Source organism: Antedon mediterranea, chromosome 2 (assembly GCF_964355755.1).
Source record: "Antedon mediterranea chromosome 2, ecAntMedi1.1, whole genome shotgun sequence".
NCBI lineage: Eukaryota > Metazoa > Echinodermata > Crinoidea > Comatulida > Antedonidae > Antedon > Antedon mediterranea.
Genome location: NC_092671.1, coordinates 7,237,468 through 7,260,430, shown reverse-complemented (window position 1 = coordinate 7,260,430; position 22,963 = coordinate 7,237,468). Strand labels below are relative to the sequence as shown.

General features: G+C 31.8%; 1 protein-coding gene across 3 annotated transcripts; it reads left to right on the top strand.

Annotated features, from left to right (window-relative positions):
• The first annotated feature begins 1,995 nt into the window (after nt 1-1,995).
• LOC140040237 (CDC42 small effector protein 2-like) lies at nt 1,996-22,963 on the top strand. Of its 3 annotated transcripts, XM_072086001.1 has the most exons (5): nt 1,996-2,101; nt 10,308-10,523; nt 16,957-17,061; nt 19,019-19,132; nt 19,926-22,963. In XM_072086001.1, exons 2-4 carry the CDS (start codon nt 10,467-10,469, stop codon nt 19,130-19,132), a joined length of 276 nt encoding a protein of 91 aa, XP_071942102.1. In that variant the 5' UTR covers nt 1,996-2,101; nt 10,308-10,466; the 3' UTR covers nt 19,926-22,963. The 3 variants fall into 3 exon arrangements, with proteins under 3 accessions (XP_071942102.1, XP_071942101.1, XP_071942104.1); XM_072086000.1 differs by lacking the exons at nt 1,996-2,101; nt 10,308-10,523 and adding an exon at nt 14,523-14,772; XM_072086003.1 differs by lacking the exons at nt 1,996-2,101; nt 10,308-10,523 and adding an exon at nt 14,528-14,763.

Below are 22,963 nucleotides of genomic sequence, written 5' to 3'. Positions count from 1 at the left end.
ATCAAAAGAAATAGTGTTGGCGAAGACTAATTAAATTTAATTTATGTTCAGTACTGATTAAAACAGGACAGAAATATTATATATTTATCAATATATTTTATGTAGGGAGCGAACAATGCAAAGTTTGACAATGTGAGTGAAGTGAGTGAGCAATCACAAAGAAAGCTGACATCAATCATTTAATTTGTTGTGTACTTTAATAACAACAATTGTCATAAATGATTTTGTTTCCATTTCTTGAGCAACAGTAGTAGGCCTAACGTACGATTAACCTTTCTCCTTTCTTCATCCAACGCATCTGGAAAACATCGATCTGTATGAGTTTGGATGACCTTATAAAAACTTGTAACCACAAACTTACCTATCGTATGAATAAATGCCGAACTAAACTTATCGTCTGAGAAACGATATATCATCGACGTCTTACCGACTCCAGAATCACCAATAAATAAGAGTTTAAACAGATATTCGTATCCTCTAGAAGCAACAGCTAGAGAAGAAGCTGCATCAACATAATCCATCGCCTGCCAAACTGGCTTTTGGTGGTGTTCCTATACGAATCAACTAAAAAACCCATGGGCATTCAGGCTTCAAATTTCGTACAATACAGTGTTATTTGAGTCAATTAAAACCTTCCAATGGTTTCGGATTTTACTCGTGTCGTCGAGACGCAAATTTGATCGATGACCTTGTCCCAAAAAGAAAATAATGACATCATGAGAAATAAATGTTCAACGAACCACATCGGAATGTAGATTTATACTATAAAATTGGTATTTTTGTTAGAAATTTTATACCTTTTAATTTGAATCTATTGGATACAGATCTGTTATTATTTGTTCTTTGTGCTGAGAACAAAGAAGAGATAAAAGTTGAGTTTTATTGTTATTCAGTATTGGAAAATTCTAATCGCCCTATACTCTGTAATTTTAAAGTACTGTATTTATTTAATTCCCATCATCATGACATGGATAAATAAAACAATATTCTCCTTTGAGTGTTGTTATAAGTGATGTTTTTTACTCCCCGTGTAACTGGGAATGGAAATCGATGCAAATTGAAAAAGAATTGATGCAATGTACATATAAAAAGTAAAATGTTATGATATAACATTATTAAAGTATCTTGGGACCAGCACAAAACAACAACAACAGTAAGTTTCTTTAATTTAGTTGCGTTTACAAAAATAATGCACATCGCCCTCTATACTTTATACTAACAAAAATTCAACAACTTAAAACACTTTCAAATTTAACTTTACGGAGAATTTTTTTAGGTGACTGTGGTATTCAAAATCGTGTAGGGATAAAGGGGCATACAATTACGAAATGTTAACATAATAATTATTGTATTTACTCTCTTGAAAGATTTAATTGAATAAAACTTAATTTTATTCTCAATGATTCAATGAAGTAGTTACGTTATATACACTAGTATACTATATATTTAAATAAGTAAATGAATATTAATAAACCACTACAATTTTTTAATGTAAATATTAACGGTATTAAATAATTAGCAATAGCAATGACAATTTCTAAGTTGACTCTCCATTTGCATTTAAAAACTATTATTTATATTATTTTGAACGTATCTCACAAAAAAAAAAAAAACCACAATCACCATTGTTTGGGGTTGCTATGCGAATAGATATATTGTATACAATTTAAATTATTATTAAATAAAGCAATATTAATATTTTGACACAACACAATTTTTTAATTTATATCTTATGTATTTTTATTGTTTTACTTTTGCCGATTCAAGTGCTTTATCACTCACGGCAATCCTCAGGGTGCTGCACCGTTGTCTTGTATTTTATGCTGTTGTTTGTACCTGAAAACTGAATAAAATAAATAAATATTAAATTTAAATAACATTTTGCCACGCCCATGGTTTAAGTTGTGGTGTGCAATGATGCATATCGGAGAGGAGGAGCTTCTTCTTTTTCCCCCCAATGCGGAAGTGCAACTCTCTCACAACACCATGGTGGTACACGAGTGACACGGCAAATTCAATTAAAGTTTTGATGATGAAACACGAATTATCCATTGACACATTCGGATTGGCAAGTAATGTCCTTCATGATTTTAAATGTTCGGTAGGTAATGACAGTTTCCTGCAGTACTAGCAATTAATTTCTTAGGATATTGAGGCTTTATTTTACTAGTCATGCACGGTTGTAACCTATGATATTTTTTGTTGTGTTCGGTTATTCATTTTTAGTCACGTCCATTTTGAATGGATGACTTGAGCTAGCCTCCTACCACCCTAGCTAGCTAGGCCGTCTATTGTTGCCTAGTGAAGTTCCTCTGTACTGTGCTCTATCTTCGGTCAATGCATGAATGGCCAGTCAGTCATGGGTGTACCATTTACAAAGGTAACCAGCCATGCATTGAACGAACAATACTTAAAAGTAAAACAATTCAATCAGTAACTTTCCTTTAGTAGATTGTATTTGTTGTGTACATTTTTATGATACGACATATACTTTTGCACACTTATGTGACCATTCTATTTTTTTACTTAATATTTATTCTATTATACTTTATATTTATAATAATTAATATAATATTAATAGATAGAGTTGTATGGAATGGATGACTTGTAGTAGTCTAGTACAGTCCTTGAAGTTGAGGAAGGGCACTCACAAATTTATCTTTGAAGGATTCCAATGTTGTTGATGCAAATATAATATCTTAACTGGTATAAATTGATTCTCGTACACCTTGTATATTTTTAGTGAATTTTTCATAGAAATTAACACAAAATTTATAAGTTACATAATTAAAATATGGATTAAAGGTAATTGTGCAATGAATAATTGATCGTTAATATTGGTACTCTACGCTCGCGCTAAGGTCAAATTTTCGTTCGCCAAAATGGCGAAAGGTTTTGAAAAACATTAGCCAAATTGAAAATCCTTTAGCCAAATTTAAAAAACCATAAAAATTCGCAAAAATGTTTATTAAATAAATAATGCATGTATTTGTTTGTTATTTTACTTCTTTTACATTTATATTATTATTATTTATCCCAATGAAGCTGATTTTCGTTACCGCGATTTTAACACGTTCGTGAAATTTCAAAAAGTGACGTGTCTTTGAAGTTAAAAATATACTATTTCTTATGTACCCATGAGAATAAAAATTATATGCCTGGAAAGATCTTGTTTAAGGGATTATTTTTATATATTTTTAATCTATGTTTATTAAATATTTTAATAGAAAACACGAGTTAAAAATGAGGTACAAAAGCCGGCGAGCCGAAATCTGCGCGCTAAAAATAACTTTGGAAAACACCTACCCATTTTCGCACCCGATCGCACGAGGTCCATAATAGGTGGTGGAGTAATTTTTGTTGCATGTTATCAGGCTTTAAATACTCTTTATTTTGATATGTAAATCGGTTATTATTATTATGTACATCCGCCTCATATGTCAATTTTAACGATAACAATTTTTTAGCCTTTCTCATTATCAAAATCTGGCTAATTTAGTAATGAATTAAAGCTACGGTAATTTATATTTCTGTTTGATAAACCACATCGTTTTATTTGACTTTGCGTGGACCTGGTGCGAAGAAGCCAACAAGACCAACCACTGAAAAAAATAATCCCTACCATAAATATCAGTGTTTACCATTTTCCTTACGGGGGATTCAGTTCTCCGCTTATTACTAAATTACCGTCGCCTAGGTATTAGCGCGTTAATTAATGATTGGATAACCCCCGCACAATGGACTGTTCCATTTTCTGAACTAGTATTCGCCGCACACGAGGCATGTCGAAAAATGTCGCCTCTCATCATGGAATACTTGCTTGGAAACGTCAATTTTACCGATTTATTAAATTATTTAATAAGTGGAATATTTATCAATCTATTATATAAAACAAGTACGTTAGGAAGAAATGTACCACAGAAATTTAAGAAGCTTTGAATTTGCTATGCAGCGGCCGTAACCCATTCTATGTAGGCGGCCGAAACGCGCTTTGGCCAGGGTTGCCGTTGTAGTATACGTTGTTTCTTAGCTATTCAATTTAAAGCGCAACTTTCGGTTAGAATAATCGAAAGGGAAATAAAATTAAACATGTTAACATTATACTATTGAGGTAATTACTTTGTTAAATTTAAAATTCCCCTTTTTAAATAACAGAACAGCCTCGTTTACGGAAGTATTCGTCCACATGTTTCTGTTTACATTTTCTTCTCGAAGTTCATTTTCTACGTCGAAGAATAGGGACTTCCCCTTTTATTCGCTCATCATCACGTCGACGACGACCGGCCACGAACCAATCACATTAACTGCGTGTCATTAAAACGTCATCGAGGCACGCTCTGCGCATGTTTAAACAGAACTAAAAAAATGAACACGGCGATCGTGACGTCGTCACATAAAATGCTGTTGTGGTAAAAAGTGTACCCGAGTCAGAAAGTACCGAAGTGTGGCGAATTCTCGCTCCCATTAAGAAGTCACGCCGACCAGGCTAGGCCTAGGCTTGGAAATGTATTTTCGCCAATTTGGCGAACGAGGCAATAATTATTTTCGCCAAATGGAGACTCCAGTCGCCATTGGCGAATTGGCGAGCGGTTAGCGCGAGCCTAGGTACTAGTGTATTTTAAATAGTTTTATTTACTTTCTTCTTACCCTGTACAGAGCAGATGATCAATTAACCAACATACAACAATACAGTTATCATGTGCTCATTTGACATCAGATGGTAGGCCTAGCAAAGAACATTATTGGCTAACCACATCTAATCTTAATTTACATGTAATACCATGTAATTTACATGTAATACCATGTAATTTACATGTAATACCATGTAATTTACATGTAATACCATGTAATTTACATGTAATACCATGTAATTTACATGTAATACCATGTAATTTACATGTAATACCATGTAATTTACATGTAATACCATGTAATTTACATGTAATACCATGTAATTTACATGTAATACCATGTAATTTACATGTAATACCATGTAATTTACATGTAATACCATGTAATTTACATGTAATACCATGTAATTTACATGTAATACCATGTAATTTATTATACCATATCACATTCACATGTCCTTATTGAACTTTTAAAAAGTAATAAATTTGTAATTTGTGTCTTTCATGGCATGCCATTGACCTTACTCTTGATAGGTAATTAGTGAAGACAAACATAAGAAGTGTCTGTCTGCCTGATAATGTTGAATAGTGTGTATCCTGGTAATATTATCTTGTCTGTAGACTAAACTGATATTTATCTGTACGAAGTGTAAAGTCTGCATTGTGTTGTTAGTACTTTATTAAGGATGTCTTATTCTTATATCATTTTTTGGTGTTAAATAAATTTTGATGAGGAAAGTTCTTAAATTTCATTTTTTTTTATTGATGAGTTCAGGAAACCACATGATAGACTGTAGATAGATTGTACTGTATTATATACTTCCTGGATCTTCCTACAGTAGATGTCTGTGAAATGAAATGAAAAAGTTTGAAGAGTTTTTATTATTCTTTGATTATGAGTCTTAAGCACTTTTTATGGGAAAATACTTCACTAAATATGAAGGTGGCCTTTTTAATTTACTGTATGTGTAATGTGTGATTTGAAACTGTACTGAATATATAAAAGAAACTTGTTTAGCGTCACTCCCCCTACTGAATTTTCGCCCCCCTCTGCCTGATTATTTTTTAAAGATGAGACGCTTTTTTTGTATATGCAGCCCAACTATAAATTTTAACTGCACTGAAGATTGAGAACTGACACATTACATTATCCAATAATTTGTTCTACTTTTAATACTGTCTGCTATCTCCAAAGGTCACCAACCATCTACAAAGGTCAGATAATAGAATCTGTAAATCATATCGAAACTCTACCAAAGTTTAAAGTTGATTTCATTCTTTTATTGGGGAGAGGTCATTAATACAATAAAGATAATTGTTGTAAATGAGTCTGTAAAACAATGCAATTTTGTTTTCCTGCAAATTAAATTGAGGCAGGAAACAAAAGGGAAGTTGTTCGCCCTTTATGAATCACCTTGACAGAGTTTGGTAGATATTTTATAGTGCTTTCAGTACTTGCTTATCTGCTGCGGTAAGTCTTCAAACTGATGCCCAGAATTGCTACTTTCAACACACAGGATAATTTGTTTATAGTTTGTGGCTGTTGTATCATAATTGATCTGCGGTTATTTAAATTGTTGTTAAATTTATTATTTTTATTTAAAGGTAAGAAATCTTGTCGTAATTTTTGTTTAATGATTATATTTTAAGTTTAGTAATACTGTAGTACCATCATTATTTATCATATTCTAAATACAAGGTTTTTATGATAACTAAATACATGTAAATATTATTCCATATTTGATATTTAATAATACTATAAATAATGATATTTATCCCTACCATTTTTTAGGTTTATAGTAGAGTATGATAGGTATTTAGAAACTTATTTAATCCCTTAGTTTCCCAAGTACAATGTACTGTACTTAGTTTTTAGTGATCTTTTTTCTAGCAATAAACTTTATAGCTTATAGCACTTGAATTGTACACTACCAACACATTGTTTCCACAGTACAGCAAGCATGGTGCTTTATAAAAGGATATCAAAACAAACATATTGTCATGCAATTCAAACTTAACACTTTGTTTATCCTTTTCCAATATGTTTGCATGTTCTAAATACACATGTTACTATGTACATTTATATTGTTGTATAGTAGGAAATCTTGTAAACATTTAAAATCCATTGTTTGTTAGCCTTGGTACCTGTGCAAGGTTAGTCCTGCTTTGGTGGTCAAACAATAGTTAGTAGAATAAAGGAAGTTTATTATACCTGTCTGGCCTCATTAACTTGTTGTGTTGCTTTTGAAATCACATGTTATTTTTATTGAATTGTAATTTTTAGTAAGTATAAAGTACGTTTTTAGTGTTTACGCAAGTTGTCTAGTCAGGGGCGTGTAGTCACGGCTGCAGAATGCTTTTAAAAACCGTATCTTTGCTGACTTTTATTTGTGTTGCAACACCCTTACACAGTACTGTACATGGGTAGTATGGTTCCAGGTTACAATGCCTATAGCTATATCAGGTTTCTGAATGATATCAATGTTTGTTTTTCTTTACTGATCAGCAGACAGATGTTTGTCCTGTAATAATGTACTTTATGAAATGACAAAGCAGTTAACTTGTGATTTATAGGAAATCCCTATTTTTATCTTACCAAGAATTTCATAATGTTAACTTATATTAACTAGTAGTATTGCTACGACAGTAATACTAATAACTGTACTGTTTGCTAAGACTCTGTAGTGTACAGTAAATGTTGATATTCCCACAACCAATGCAACATTTATTACTTGTTTACCCCCCAACATCCCTCACCTATCTTTCTCAGAAATGTGTTCACTTTGATGGCTTGTAGAGTATTTTTAACATTCTACTGTACAGGCCTACTGTAGGTAGTTACTTCAGCAAACAGTAACAAATAGACTCCTATTTGTTTTGTATGATTGTAAACCACAACTTATTTTTTCTCCTAACCTTTAATGATTGCTTTTAGTTTTACAACAAGTCATCAGGGATTAACTATAAACAGTACAGCATTCTGTAGTTGATGATACATGGCGGTACTGCAATTATTTGCTATGCCCACGGTATTAATTAGAAATGAGAGGCCTATACAAGGAAGTTGGTCATTTCTGTCTCCCTCTGTTTATCTTTAATTTTTCAAACTCAAAACCGTTTTTGTTATTTCAACATTTACTACAAATGGTTTCAGCCTGTACAGCCCATTTAAATATAAAAATGTGTAATAAAAAGTGTATTAGTGCTGTTTTAAATGCTGACAGTACGAGTGTTACTATCCAAATTACTGTGCCATTGGACATATTAAATCTGATTTATAATTAATAATAATTTTTGAATTAAAAATCAATAATACAGTGTCTATTATATGTCTTAGCCTACCTGGATAAACCGACAATGCCTTATGCCCTTCAAGGAGAGAACATAACCCGAAAAGTAAAATATTTTCTTGAACTCCTTCCAAGACAGTGGTATTGCCCGACGTATTGCCCGGCGCTCATACAGACATAGATTTTTACATTTTGAATATATTTAATTCATATGTGTATCATGTCAAACATAACTTTATAGTAAATTAGGTCACTCTTGCTAATTTATTAGAACAATGTTCAATAGTACCAAAAGAAGGGGGCGTATATAAACAAAAATATTACATTATTTGATTATCCTATTTCATTGTTTGTAGTGATTCATCTCCATGTACAGTAGCCCATTATTAATTAGACATGGAATTGTTCTATACCACATGGGACCACACAACCTTTATCAACAGTTTGAAATTCACATGTATGTAATTGGTCAGCTATTTAAAAAGAGAAAACAACTTTCAATTTTTCCTATATGTGATAATAATAATAATAAAGGTCAATAAACTTTTGGAATCTTAATAGGCAATGGTAATTGATTGAATAACATCGAGTACCAATACTTGAAATATTTACATCATGTGGTATTAAATGACATTTGAGAAATGCTAACCTACAGTAATTTTTAATTCATAGTAGTCTCCAGTCCATCACGTAAGGAAAAGGCAGAAGAGCACTAAATTGCTCCCCTTCTGTTTTTTTTGTCAAACCAGTTTGATAGTGTAGACAGAGCTTTACATTATACTGTAGTAATATCCAGTATCAAAATAGACCACCATGATAAAGTATATTGCTTACGCACAAAATTATTTCAGTGCCAGCTTGTTTATTTATAATATTATATTGCATACCAATCATATTCCTCAAGGGAATGTAGAATATTGTCAAACTGATGTAATATTGATTTAGCATTGGAGTTTAATTAATTGAACAGAAGTCCCAGGGTAGGCTAAACTCTAAAATAGAAATTCTTTTAAATACCAACTGGTCAATGAGTTAATATATGTCGTAAAAAAATGCAAGCATTAAAGGATAGTATGCTGCCTCTCTGTACTGTACTTCTCTACCAAGTCTCACTCCTTTGATGTTTTCCTCTCTTTACCAGAAAAATCGTGAGCTTAAATGATAAAACCATTGATTGAACAATTTCAGAAATTGTCTTTTTAAGGGTCCACTTTTTAATGGTTGATATTTCCTTGAAGAGGAAAATACCTTAGATATATTACAACCCTGGAGCTTGCAAATACTATTCACCCCGGATCCATCCTGTGTTTTTTGCAACATTTTTTAACACTATTCGGCTGTTATTAGCAGCAGAGTACAAATCTATTAAGCTATTCACAAAAACCACTGGATAAATAAAAATTTTACATAAATTCTCAAAATCATGTGGTCTATTTCATGCCTAGCTTACCTAGATAAACCACCAATAGCCTATTCCCGAAAAAAGGAATACATTTACAAATAGAATGAAACAGTACAGTTTTCTGCAACCTGTGTACTCTAATGGGAACCATCCCAGAATCAGGCATCCACTACAGAGTCCCAAAGGACTGCTGTGTATACTGTAAGACCCCATTTACACTTACGATTTAGGCCGGCCCTGGGTCGGCAATAGATAAGTGTAAATACTCCAAAAAGTTAGGCTGGCCCTGGGCCGGACGCAGATCTGGGCCACCTCTCCAGGTAGGTTCAGGAGCGGCTTTTACGTTTGGGCCGGCTTACGCAGTGAACTGTGAACAACGTTTGACCTTTTTATGAGGTTGTTGTTATGACGATCCGACATTTTCAGTACATGCCTTCCTCCTTTTCGGGCGACAATTGTTTTCTTCATCATTTATATAGTTAAATTTATTTTCAGACATCTTCTTTCAATAAAGTATTCCTCCGCTTGTTTCGCATATACATAAAATACAGCCATATTATATATAAAACAGTGGAGTTCATTTTGTTTTTAATGGGACAAAAAAACAACAATACAGTATAAATATAAAACGGTTGGTTCGCGCGGAGAGAGTTGAATTGACGATTGAGAGAGAAAAATGTAAACAAACTGTACTTCGTATCCCAGCATGCAATGGTACTTCCGATAAAATTATTTACGACCAGTAATCTGTGTCGCTAGTGTAAACGCTCTGGGGCCGGCCTAAAAGGTAAATATTTGCAACCGGCCCTGGACCCAAACGTAAGTGTAAATGGGGTCTAAGTAACCTACAAATTCAGATAGACGGCAATAATCATTATTCGAGGATAACCCAGGAAATTCAATTTTAATAAATGCACCAATTGAACTTTGAAAAACAATACAAATGTTGGTATTAAATAAAATCCATTTTTTTGTTCTTTGCAGGAACGTTGCTGATAGACTAGATTGAAAAGAAAAATTATCTTGACCAAAATGTTTTGAATGTGAACGACAATACTACAAACAAGGGGAGTACAAACAGTATAAGGAAGGGATAAGCAATATTATTAATTTTAACTTGAACTTTTACTAGTAGTATACGTCATGGGTGATTTATGGATATGTTTTGGATGCTGCGTTGCCCAGCAACCACCTTCATCCGTAAGTAATTCAATTTTTATTTGTTATTTAATTAATCTATGTGGTATTGTGTTTGATATTCAATACTTTAGTTTTCGATTTATACATCTGCAACAGTACAAAGAAATGTTTGTATATGGTCCAATATACCATACATTACCAATGGTTTCGATCCAAGTCGGCCCTAAACCGTCTCGGCCAAAGTCAAGTCGGCCCCAAGTCAAGTCGGCCTCAAGTCAACTCGGCCTCAAGTCAACTCGGCCTCAAGTCAACTCGGCCTCACGTCAACTCGGCCAAAAAATAATCGGTCAACTCAACCCCGTTAAAGTATGGAACGCAAAAAGTGCAAATGAAGGGATTGATAAAATAATATTTCTTCACAATTTTTTAACTATGAATAATTCTGACTTTTAATGAATATTATTATTTAGACAATAGGCCTAATATATTTAGCAAAAAAAAATAGGAATTATTTCACCAACTTTCCTTTATTTACGTTTAATAAAATTTCGTAGCTGAGCCTCCCTGCGCGTTTGCCAGCTTTTTCGATATCTACAACTGCTACGTATTTTCGCTGACCGGGGGATTCCCCTTTTTTAAAAACGCAAATCATGCACAAAAACGATGTACGATCACTTTTTCTATGGCCAAATGGTGGAAAGTACGGTAGGCCTCCGTCTTCGATTTCCTAAACGGTACCTACACGTGTTTTTTGTAACACGCGGGTACTTCTATTCATATCGGCAATGAGTTCATTTTTTTATATATTATATTTTTTATTTCTTCATTTTTTTTAAAACGTGGATAGTAAGAATCGTAATAATATTAAGCACTTTTTGCGTTCCATACTTTATTGGGGCCGAGTTGACCGATTAGTTTTTGGCCGAGTTGACGTGAGGCCGAGTTGACTTGAGGCCGAGTTGACTTGAGGCCGAGTTGACTTGCGGCCGACTTGACGTGGGGCCGACTTGACTTTGGCCGAGACGGTTTGGGGCCGACTTGACCTGCACCCAGTACAGTACTTGGTGTGTTGATTCTTTTGTGTCTTATCTCAACCTATACTGGGATTGCAGGTGAAACATCAGACAGAGCATTTGCCAGGCCTTTTCTTTTTAAAATTTTAGGTGTGCTACAAATTGCACTCCTCAATACATTCAGGGGTGCTGTATGTAGATGTGCCATTTGTATTTTGGTGTGTAGAAGTTTACCAAATTTAAGTGTGTTATAAATCGCACTCCTCAAGGGCAGTTTAGGAATGTGATCCCACTCACTTACCCCAAAGGAAAAGACCTGATTTGCCCTACAGAATGAAGTGAGACCAGTACTGTACTGTAATAATAATATATTGTACTTATCTTATAAATCCAATTAAAAAAGTAATACCCTCTGTAGCCTACAACTACTAGACAAGTATTTATTTTAGGAAATATTAGTTGACACCATTTTTATAACCGATTGGGAGCCAATTTATATCTGGCAAAACCAGCTTTCGAGAGAACATTGCACGAGTTACAGTATATTATGTACTGTAAACTTACAAATAGTGAAAAGTCATTGTAAAAATATCAACATGTGTTTAAGAATCATCCATGGAGTGAAAGTGAAAATCAAATACTGTAGAAGGTTAATAACTTTCAAGTGATATTTTCCTTTTGAAAATAAATGTGGCCTTTGATTTTTAATTTTACAAAGTAATACAGTACACATTATTGCAAATATTTTGCCATATTATGATCTTGTCACAAACATACAAGCATACGGTAATACTTATGTTAGTATTTAAAATGATTTAAAATCCTTCGCCATTAGAAAAGATTGTTGAACAATAATAAATGTACACAATGTATTTTTTGTTTATTTATTAGCAATTAAATTTTTTTTATAGAGAACAGTGTAGTTTCGATATTATTTTAAATGAGCAGAGAATAAAGAAGATGGGTGTTAACTGTTTTGTGGATATTGTAATTAATATTACATTATGGTTTATGACTCATAAGACATTTTTCCTTCTCTCTCTCTATTCTTGTATAGTGCTGTATGTATCATAAAAAAACTTTGTTTATTATTATTTTCATTTTGTCGACATCATACTGTAAAAATGATTAAAACCATACCAAAAACGGGATTTGTTGTTATTACTTGGACATGTTTTCTCGGACATGAGACACATGTGAGTCAATCTAAAGGAAGTCATTAAAGTACTTGTGTAAATCCACATGTTGCAAAAATAAAATAAATGATTCAACAAATAAAATCTTGCTTCCTTCAGAAATATTTTATTCATCCAGCTTAAAATCCTCCCCTGGAAAATATGACATTTGAAATATCTTTGTTTATACATCTATGATATTTGAACTTGAATAAAGTGAAAATATTGAATTGTTTTTGTAGTACTTCACAGTAATTTGGTGATAAACTTAAAGTGTACTTTTTGAGGATGGATTGACTACTAGTGTCAGCTTCTATCCTTAATCCAAACTAAAGTGGAACTGAAGTTTAGTCACATACATCTCATTCATGTTATTAAAATGATTACAATCTCAATTTGTTCATTACTGTATTTTGAATGAGTGTATGTCTGAGGTGTTTATACTGTACTGTACATTCTGTACAGTACAGTAACTACTAGACAATTACTAACGCACATCTTCATTTGATTGGTTGATTTCATATCACATGACTCTCAATAGTGTAATGGTTCAATTTAATGGTTAGTAACAGTATAGGTCTATTGCACATTAAAATTTATATATAATGCTACTATTGCACTTTCACCTTTTGTAATCATTTAAAGATTTTCTTAGGCTGGTGGCTGTGCGTGTTTGAAAGCCAACCTGTAATGTGCACTTTCAACATAATGTTCTACTCTGCGGCCAATTTCGAAGCACTGCCTTTTTGTATGACCTAGACTTCCTTTGACATTGATTCAAGATGGAAGCAGCCAATTTGTTTAGTAAAAGTTTACTTACACTAGTTAGAACAACATAAATAATGTTTGTATTCATTGAAGTGTATTTCCATGTGTTGAGAGCTTGACTGACTGTCATAAACCTGACTCCACCTCCATCCTTGTTAAATAATTTACTCAATTCATATAAATATTCTCTTCTCTATTCATCATTTATTATTTGTATACTATTGTTGTGGTAAGTATGCAGAGAAAATATTTGGTTGATTTACTGATGATTGTAAAGAGATTTTTATCTGTAAAGTGCTTCTCTGGTTGACAGATTAGTAGTATTAAGGATGAAGTTGACAAATATTTAGCTTTATACAATGATGTTTTTATTAACAAATTCCACATAATGACACTCTGACAGCCACAATACAGTTTTCAACATAGCTGTCTGTATAGTTCAAGAGTTCACATTGCAAACTTTTATTATACAATTTATCAGGAAATTGCATAAAAACTGAAAATGTTATGAAATTTAAAGATTATTTATGTTAAACCTGTGGATGTCTGCCATTGTTGCCTTCTTTTAAAAACATTTTACATGATCATAAACAACTTTTTAAATAGAATTTTAGTACACAACGCTTGGCAGAATTTGGAAATTATACTTAATATTATTTATTTTGGTTTTTTATTGTATTTATTTTTAAGAGAGTGATGGTCAAATTACCTCCTTGTACAGTAATTACCATATTAAACAAAGTTTGTACAGAATGTAGTAACAAACGAATTCATAAAGATCATAAACTTTTTACAATCTAGACAGTATTGTAATTTGCAATATTTCTGCAGAAACTCTCTACATACGTCATGTTTCGTGTACCATAACATTTTTCAACTTGGTAGAAAAGCTAATTCGCTGTTTGAAAAGAAATTCTTTTAGTGTGCATTTCCGATTATCTGTTTTAAATTATATAAGCCTTTAATACTTTTTCTATATCACCTTTTATAGAAATATCAATTCAAAATTGCTATCTCAATTCACAATAGACCTTGGAATCGCTGATATCCCTGTTTAAAAAATAGTGGTTTCCAGTTGAACTGATTTACATATGTTTCCTTCTGGCCTATGATTCATTTCAAACGAAGGTAGTCACGATAAAGACTGCGTAATCAGTTTGCTGACAGAACTAAAGACAGAAGACAGTGATTGTTTTGAGGTTTTCATTAGGACTACTAAAACAGTACAGTGTAAATAAGCACAATTAAATATTACTGTTACGGATATTTTTTACTTGGATTTATTTTGTGATAATGGACTGGTTAAGTAGACTGTGGTCCAGGCATCACACCCCTAGGCCTCAGGTTAGTAAGGTAAAATTGTTTTATTAATATTAGCCTTTATTATAATTATTATCTTTAAATGACGTTTCTAGTTTCTAGTCTACTGTACATTGTAATATTGATTATAATAGTATCATTTTAGTTTCATTTTTAGTTTTGTATGTGAAATATAACTTTGCCCTGAATATACAGTGCAACAAAAAACATTTACTGTATATACTGTTTTTGATGAAACTATTTAAAAATCACAAGTAAAGTCAAATTATCTCATGATCAATAAGAACAAACAATTTATATGATTGTATTGTTCTTGTTGATTATGGCATCATTTGATTGGAAATAATATTTCTTGTGAAATATAAATTTTGGAAACATTTGAATTAGAGATATTACATGTTATCTCTTGTTGTACGTGAATTCTGTAATACGATTGGTCAATGTGTATGAGATATAATTCCGTATTACGCCCATTTACTCAGTCAAGCGGATCAGAAGGGTAATATATCCCGTATTACCGGTTTGATGTTTCTACGCGCGTTGTTTATGTATTGTATTTTTATCGTTGAGCGCATGCGTAGTTGTGATTTATTTATTATTTATTTATTTTATTTATTCTTTATTTCATATAAACAATAAAAACCACCATGCCACAAGTTACCACTAGTGGCCAAAGGCCAGATTGTGGGTAACTTTTACATGCATGTACCTTAGACCAATAAAAAAATACAAAAAATGATTTCAACCATCGAATATTTATCTATGAGATAAAATCGTTGCACCCTGCTTGTTCTTACGAAATACGGGAAATATTTACGTTCTGGTTCCATATTCCATTCGGCCTCATGGAATATGGAACCAGAACGTAGATATTTCCCGTATTCCGTGAACAAGCAGGGTGTAACTAATATTATCAACTTATATGGAATATCAAATATGACAATTTCTCAGACCTTGTCTTTTACCTTGACTAGACAAAAGGAAAAATGAATGGCTGTATTAACTGCTCTTGTCTTTCCTATAATGCATTACCACCAGTCACTAAGTACCAGCAGTATTTGCTACATTTAGCCTGTAGTTGTTTCAAACCTAAAGTACAAGCTCTGGTTAAAACAACAATCCAAGTCAACGCACCTGGCAGATGTAGTTAATACAACTTCTCCATTTGCAGACTAAAAGTATAGTTAAAGTTAGAAAATAATGTTATTTTAGGCTCAGATTTCAAGATCGGAGAAACATATTATATAGTACAGTATTATTTGTTTTCAGTTAAAAACGTCTCCATTTAGATACTAAAACTTAAAAGTATAGTTAAAGTTAGAAAATAATGTTATTTTAGGTTCAGATTTCAAGATTGGAGAAACATATAGTATCAGTATTATTTTGAGATTATCAATGCTACAATAAAATTTGTCTGAAATTAATTAGACTAATAAATCTAAATCAGTTATCAAATCTTTGCCTCTTATTTTAAACATTACTGGCACTACAGTGTGACTCAGTTCTGTGCCAATGTAGTCGCATGATCTACATGCACATTATAACAGTACTGTAATATGCCGCAGTTGTCTGCCTAAATCTCTCAAGGGGATTGACTTGACGCAGGTACAGTACAGCCAAATACAGGCCTCATAATTTATGTGTTGTTATTAATATCATTGTTAATGTTAGGTGTAGTATAAGGTCACAATGTGTCTGGAGTCATACTTTACAAAGGCATGTGAAAACTATTTAACTCTTTTTCTCCTTTCAATTTATAAATTGTTTAGTACTGTATGTATCCAAGTATCTGGATTTCACCTGAACAATGCCTTTTTATTGGTTGATAGCCTATTGTAGTACTACAATCAACTTTTCCAAAATTAGTCTCCAATGGTATTTGATATTTGCCCAAAACTAGAATTTCCAATTTTCCAAATAAACATACAGTATTACAGTAGTGTACTACTATCTCTTAGTTTCAACTTTATTTTTAGCGTCTTAAAGTGTCATCCAGACATTATTTTATTTTAAGCATCTTAGAGTGTCATCCAGACATTATTTTATTTGAGCATCTTAAAGTGTCATCCAGACATTATTTTATTTTAAGCGTCTTAGAGTGTCATCCAGAGATATTAATTAGTGCCAAATCGTAGTTTCCATGTTGATACCATTGTCACTGTCGGATTCACAATAATAGTAATTAACAGCCTGTTTAATTTTGCATTTTCTTTACAGAAGAGGAGGCGACACATCGACAGAAGTATGATAGGACTTCCAACAGATTTTAGGCACACAGGTCATATAGGATCAGGAGAAATGTCCACCTCTGGTAATCAAGGAGTAAGTCTTAAGCTCTGTCTACACTATCAAACTAGTTTGACAAAAAAAGTATGATGTGCTCAAATATGTAGTGATATGACATCATCATGTCCATATATGGGCACATCACATTTTATTTGCCACATAAAGTTTGTTAGTGTAGATAAAGCTTAAAGGAATGTATTATAGGGTTTATGTACTTTCTTTTTGAGAAGAAGGATAAATTTCACATCATACCCTAATAAAAGAAAGAAAAATATAAAGTTAATGCTTTCTGACGAGTATTATATTACCATCTAATACAAAATAAAAAAATGTTTTTTTGTTAAAAAAAATTAATAAACAAATTTGATATAATACTAATTCAGTTTTTCACATCGCAACTTATACAACGTAATTTTGAAAACTACAACCATTTTTCTATATACATACAACGTACATTTCTAGTTTAACAAAAAATGTTTTCTAAACTTTCTATTATTTAAAAGTCGAAGATAGCCAGGTCTCGGGTCCATTCTATTGTCGCCACAGATTGATATCTTCATCAGTACTTCTATGAATGGATGATTAGGTGGGAACACGAACGCTAGTTGATCATACCCAGTACCGTTTGTTCGTACGATTAATCGGGAAATCACCTTACGACACAAATAGCCAGAATGCTGAAACCGTAACATTTTACAATGCAAAAGTTAAAATACATGCATATATGTAAAAATGTAGGCAAAAACAGTTAACAACATTCAAACAAAACTTATACGTATAAAATATATTAGCAGAATTGAAAATAATTAAGTGAAATAGGGGTATAGTAAATTTCGTAACTGCTATTAATACTAGTGACCTGTATATCATGACACAGCTTTATGTTTTAATGCAGGTATGATATCAATCTTAATACTTGCAAAACAAGACCATGTGACTTGACTCACTTCCTATCAGCATTCGAGTCTGTGAATTTCATAATTTAAAATCATACATGAAAATAAATTAATTAAGTATAAAATCATTCATTATTTGTATTAGAACCAATTATCTATGTTAATTAACTTCCTAAGTATAAGTTACTAGTCATTAAACATTATTTTTAAAATCGTAAACAATTTTGCTTGTTGGTTGGGGGGAAACTCCCTGTGTGTAAGTTATGATATTAGATTCAGTAATCATATTTTATTTTTTTTTATGCCAGTGACCATGCACAAACAATATAGATATTATTTAGAACAATACTACTGTACTGTAATATACTCAACATATGAATGATTCAACTGGATTAATGGTACTGACATAAAATTGGGTGGGGCCTTGCAAAGGTTTTAACATCGTCAGGTACTTGACTTAATAACATCCTGGGAGTACATGACCAAGAAGTAAATACATTTTAACACTCCTACTAGTTATTTAACCTAAATAGGCAAGGTACACTTGTTCAGATTAGCTTGTAAACTTTGGTCTTCTTCATAAGTGGTAGGCAAGTATCCTCGCATAGCCGTATTTTCCCCTGACTTAAGTTTTCCATTTTGTTTAATTCTATATTTTTTATGGATTTGATATGATATTTTCATTTAAGTATAATAATATATTTATTGTATAATTCAACTAATTCAAAAGTTGCAATATCAGCTATATTTAACATCATTTTCATGATTCTTTTAACTTTTCTTAATAAAAGTTAGAACACCTACAGTTAATAATAATATAAATATTTAAAGAAATATTCATATGAGAATTTTATCGATAACGTGTCTTAAAGGTAAAACAAACAGATTCACTGTATGTTTGTTGTATTCAGGCAAAGTCTCTTGTCTGAAAAGGGTACTTCAAATGGAGGCTACAGGCTTGGCTTCCACAAAAACCCAATTTTAGAAGTTCCTGTATCTTTAGTATACTAATCTCTTCTGACTGTTAAATTGTATTGCCAAATAAAAGGAATTAAAATTAATGTTTGATCCATGAAATATTATTTATTGTCTTTCAGTTAAATGCATTACAAACTCAGATGAGTTCAAAAGGTGGTTATGAATATAATATGCCAGTTGCTGTAGAGATTCGAGGTGTTGAAATTGCAGTAGGCGGAGGAGACCAGAACTAGGTAATATTTGCTAAAATTTAAAAGCTTAGCATTCACAACCATCCCTGACAACATAATGATAGCATTGTTTTGGTGACAGCAACATAGTTGTGATTTATTTGAAGTCAAATCAAAGAATAGAATTAACCTTTGACATTGACTGCCATAGAGCCATGGCATCAAATACAGTACTATATTCCAAATTCATTGCATCCAGTGGTAATATTGGCAAAAGAATTAAATAAACCAACGCATTTCAGGTCAATTTTGACCCAATTAAGCTGTAATAATATAAACCACAATTAAACTAAAGACTAGGATGTAATACAGCAGAACCTCTATTAAGGGGACACCTTCTGACCAATCAATGTGCCCCCTTAAGAGAGGTGTCCCCTTAATTAATAAAGGTTGTAGTGGTAAAGTTACTTCCATCTATAACTATCAAAATTTATGTGACAAAAAACTGTGGTGTGCCCATATATTGACATGGTGATGTCATATGACTACCATAGTTAAACATATCACTTCCATATTTGGGCACATCACATCAAACTAGTTTGATAGTGTAGATAGAGCTTTAAGCTCTGCCTACACTATCAAACTAGTTTGACAAAAAAAGTGTGACGTGCCCAAATATGGTAGTGATATGACATCATCATCTCCATATATGGGCACATCACGTTTTTTTGTCATATAAAGTGTGGTAGTGTAGACAGAGCTTTAGAGATGTCTCAAAAGAGATTTCACTACATTTTAATATTTGTTGTTAATTTCTACAATATAAATAATACTATCTACTTTTTATTTCTTGCAGTGAGAATTGTAGTATTAAAGACATTGTACAGACAATTCATTGTAAATAAAAGAAGACTTTTATGATAATTTTAGAGAAAACAAAATGTCTTCCAAGTTAAAAAAAAGTTTGGCAGAAAATCAAAGAGTTTGCAATGAAAACTGCTTGTCTGCATTGTGACCAAAGTTTTGGACAAAAATGGCGATATCAATGCATCATTGGATTTCTTGCTTGAACGATTATGAACGGATTATTTACTAGCAGTTTTCTGAAGTTGATTTTAAATTGGAATTAATGACAATCAGTAAGAATTCAAGACGTTTTGAGAATAAGATGATGTTATAGTTAATTGGGCTAACAGCACACAGATTTTAGCCAGTACAGTACAAGCATGCTTGCTTACTGCTACAAAAACACAACACTTTGCACCGCCGGAGAAGACCATCCTAAATGATATACTTTTAACTATTGTTCTTAATTAAATCTATTTTAAATGTTTTTTTTTCTTATAAAACATTTGAATGTCACATAAGATGCAAATCACTTTAAAAAAATCTCAAATTTATGTGAACCCGTCCAAATGCCTGAGATGTGTATTAACACACTGTTGTTTCTACATTGTAGTTGTTTCTATGTTAAATGCTATGTTAAAAAATTATTTTTGTTATGTATATTATACACCTATTTTGTGCTCTTTTATCTAAAAAAAATATCCTATGCTCTAAATGACTTTATAATAGTTATATATATATATATATATTTTATTATTGCTTAATGCTTTTGAAATTGCAATATCTTTAGAATTAACCAGAGGTGAGTTTGTCAAGTTCAGAAACGTGAGTAAAGGATGGTGTGAAGTCATGTGACATCGAAGCAAATCATAAGGCTATATTATGAATATATTTATTTAAACTATAAACACAAATTCCTGGGTCAAATTTTTTAAGGCAGAAATCATGAATAATGCTTTATTTTCTATGTTACATAATAACAAGATAGCCGACCTAAATATAAACTGAACCTAAAACACAATCTCTCATTAAAAATATCATAAAAGATTTTGATGGGATTCGAAACACAGGACTTCAGCTTTACAAACTGATGTCTATACCATTTAGCTAAACAGCTTCCATTGATACAACCTATTTGATCTACTGTCCATATAGCACCCTAATTTAATCCATATTTAATCTCGTAAATTATTCATTTCTGCCTCGGATATCCAGCATAAAACATTTTTCCGCCAGGTCAGAGTTCAGATACTATGAATTAAGTTTTCTCTCGGAAACTCAAATATCAAATCATATCTGAAAGACATTTGCATGCAATAGCCCATAAAAAAAGAAATCATTTATATTGTGGTTTTTCTAAACATGTGATATTATTCATCATGGTTGTTTAAATTACCATTAGTGGTTTTTATGTAATTTCCTTTTTCTAATAGACTTTTTCCCACCAGTATAAAGCATAAAACATGACTTTTGAACATATTTTTTAAGTTCTCAAATGAGATTTTTTACATTATGCTCTCAATTTATCATTTTATTTATTGCAAATTCTCTAAAAGTCAGAAACTGTTTTTGTATTAACAAAGCCTCATTATTCATGCCTGATAGTTCATTCAGGAAGTGACTACTGAGCTGTTCAAGTTTCACATCGTGTCATTGTTCAGGTATTATAGTTGACTTAAATTGCGTGGTTGTTTTTATCTATGCCTGTAAGAGTGTTATCTAGATATTAGAAAAAGGCGTGACAGGTATGAATGCGAGTGTAAAATGTTGAAAGATGGAAAAGTAGTCCTGTTTCGTTTATTTCATTTTTAAAAATAAAACATTACATAAGAAATAATAAATGAAGATAAATATATTAAGAATCTTATGACCACTCCCTAAAGCCTGTTTTTCACTATGCAAATTTATTTGTGCGAGTATAACATTCTTGAGCTCTGATTGGTTGTGCATATTTTCGCATCACAAAAAAGTAGATATTAATGTCCATAAACCAATATTTTTTACTCGTACAAAACAATTTTCCCAGTGGAAAACGAGCCTGAATACAATGCATGTTTTTATTTTGTTTTAAGAATGTAAAAAATTTGTGTCTGAATATATCTAGAGTTATTTTCATTTCTATGTAGCAGAAATGGTCTGTAATTTTTTCATTGTTATATAATTGTTTTTATTTTCAAATTGGTATTATAATGAACAAGTTATATTACTGGTATGAGTGTTTTGATGAACATGGCTGAAAGCTTACAAAGTAGTGGATACTTTTATTGCAAAATTGTAAACAAATTCTCATACACTGTACTTTTGTAAGTTCCTTCTGTAGATCAACTCAAACTAAGTGGTTGGTCAGTGTGAACGGGAGGGGTATCTTAGCCCTGGCCAACCAACTAAACAGTTATCACATGTCTAAAGTGAATTTTGGCCGATCAGAATGATCAATTTGATGAAAATAGCTTTTTGTATTTGTGTCATTCTACTACTGTGCCTTAATTATTACATGTACTGTATGTAGCACAGTACTTACAAATATTATTTTCTGATTCGTCAAACTAAATAGATTTTAAATGTAAAGTCTTTTAAATGAGTAAGCATTTACAGTTTAAAATCATGTATAATCAATCTTTGATAAAAACATTTTAAATGGAATATTCATTGTTGAATTTTAATGAAATGTTTTATCACACACAATTTTTTTTTGGTTTAACAAAGAATATATTTTATTGTTAAATTGAATAAAGCCGCAGCCATAGAATAATCTGGTAGTAAAGCATCTAGAATTGAGTCTGATAGTGTGGTTATACCAATGTCTTTCTCATGTAATTTATTTATTAATAGTTATTCAGGATGGTATATTTTCTGCACATTGTAAAATAATAATAATATTCAAGTTGTGCTGTTAGTAGGCCAATAAAACATGATCAATTCTTTACAAGGCTGTGCCAGTTTTTATCAACATTTAGCTTGGAAGATTTCTTTTTTTAAGTTGAAAATAGGATACTAAATTTATTTACAGATTTTTGTTATATGTGAATAAAGTACTATGCTAGTTAA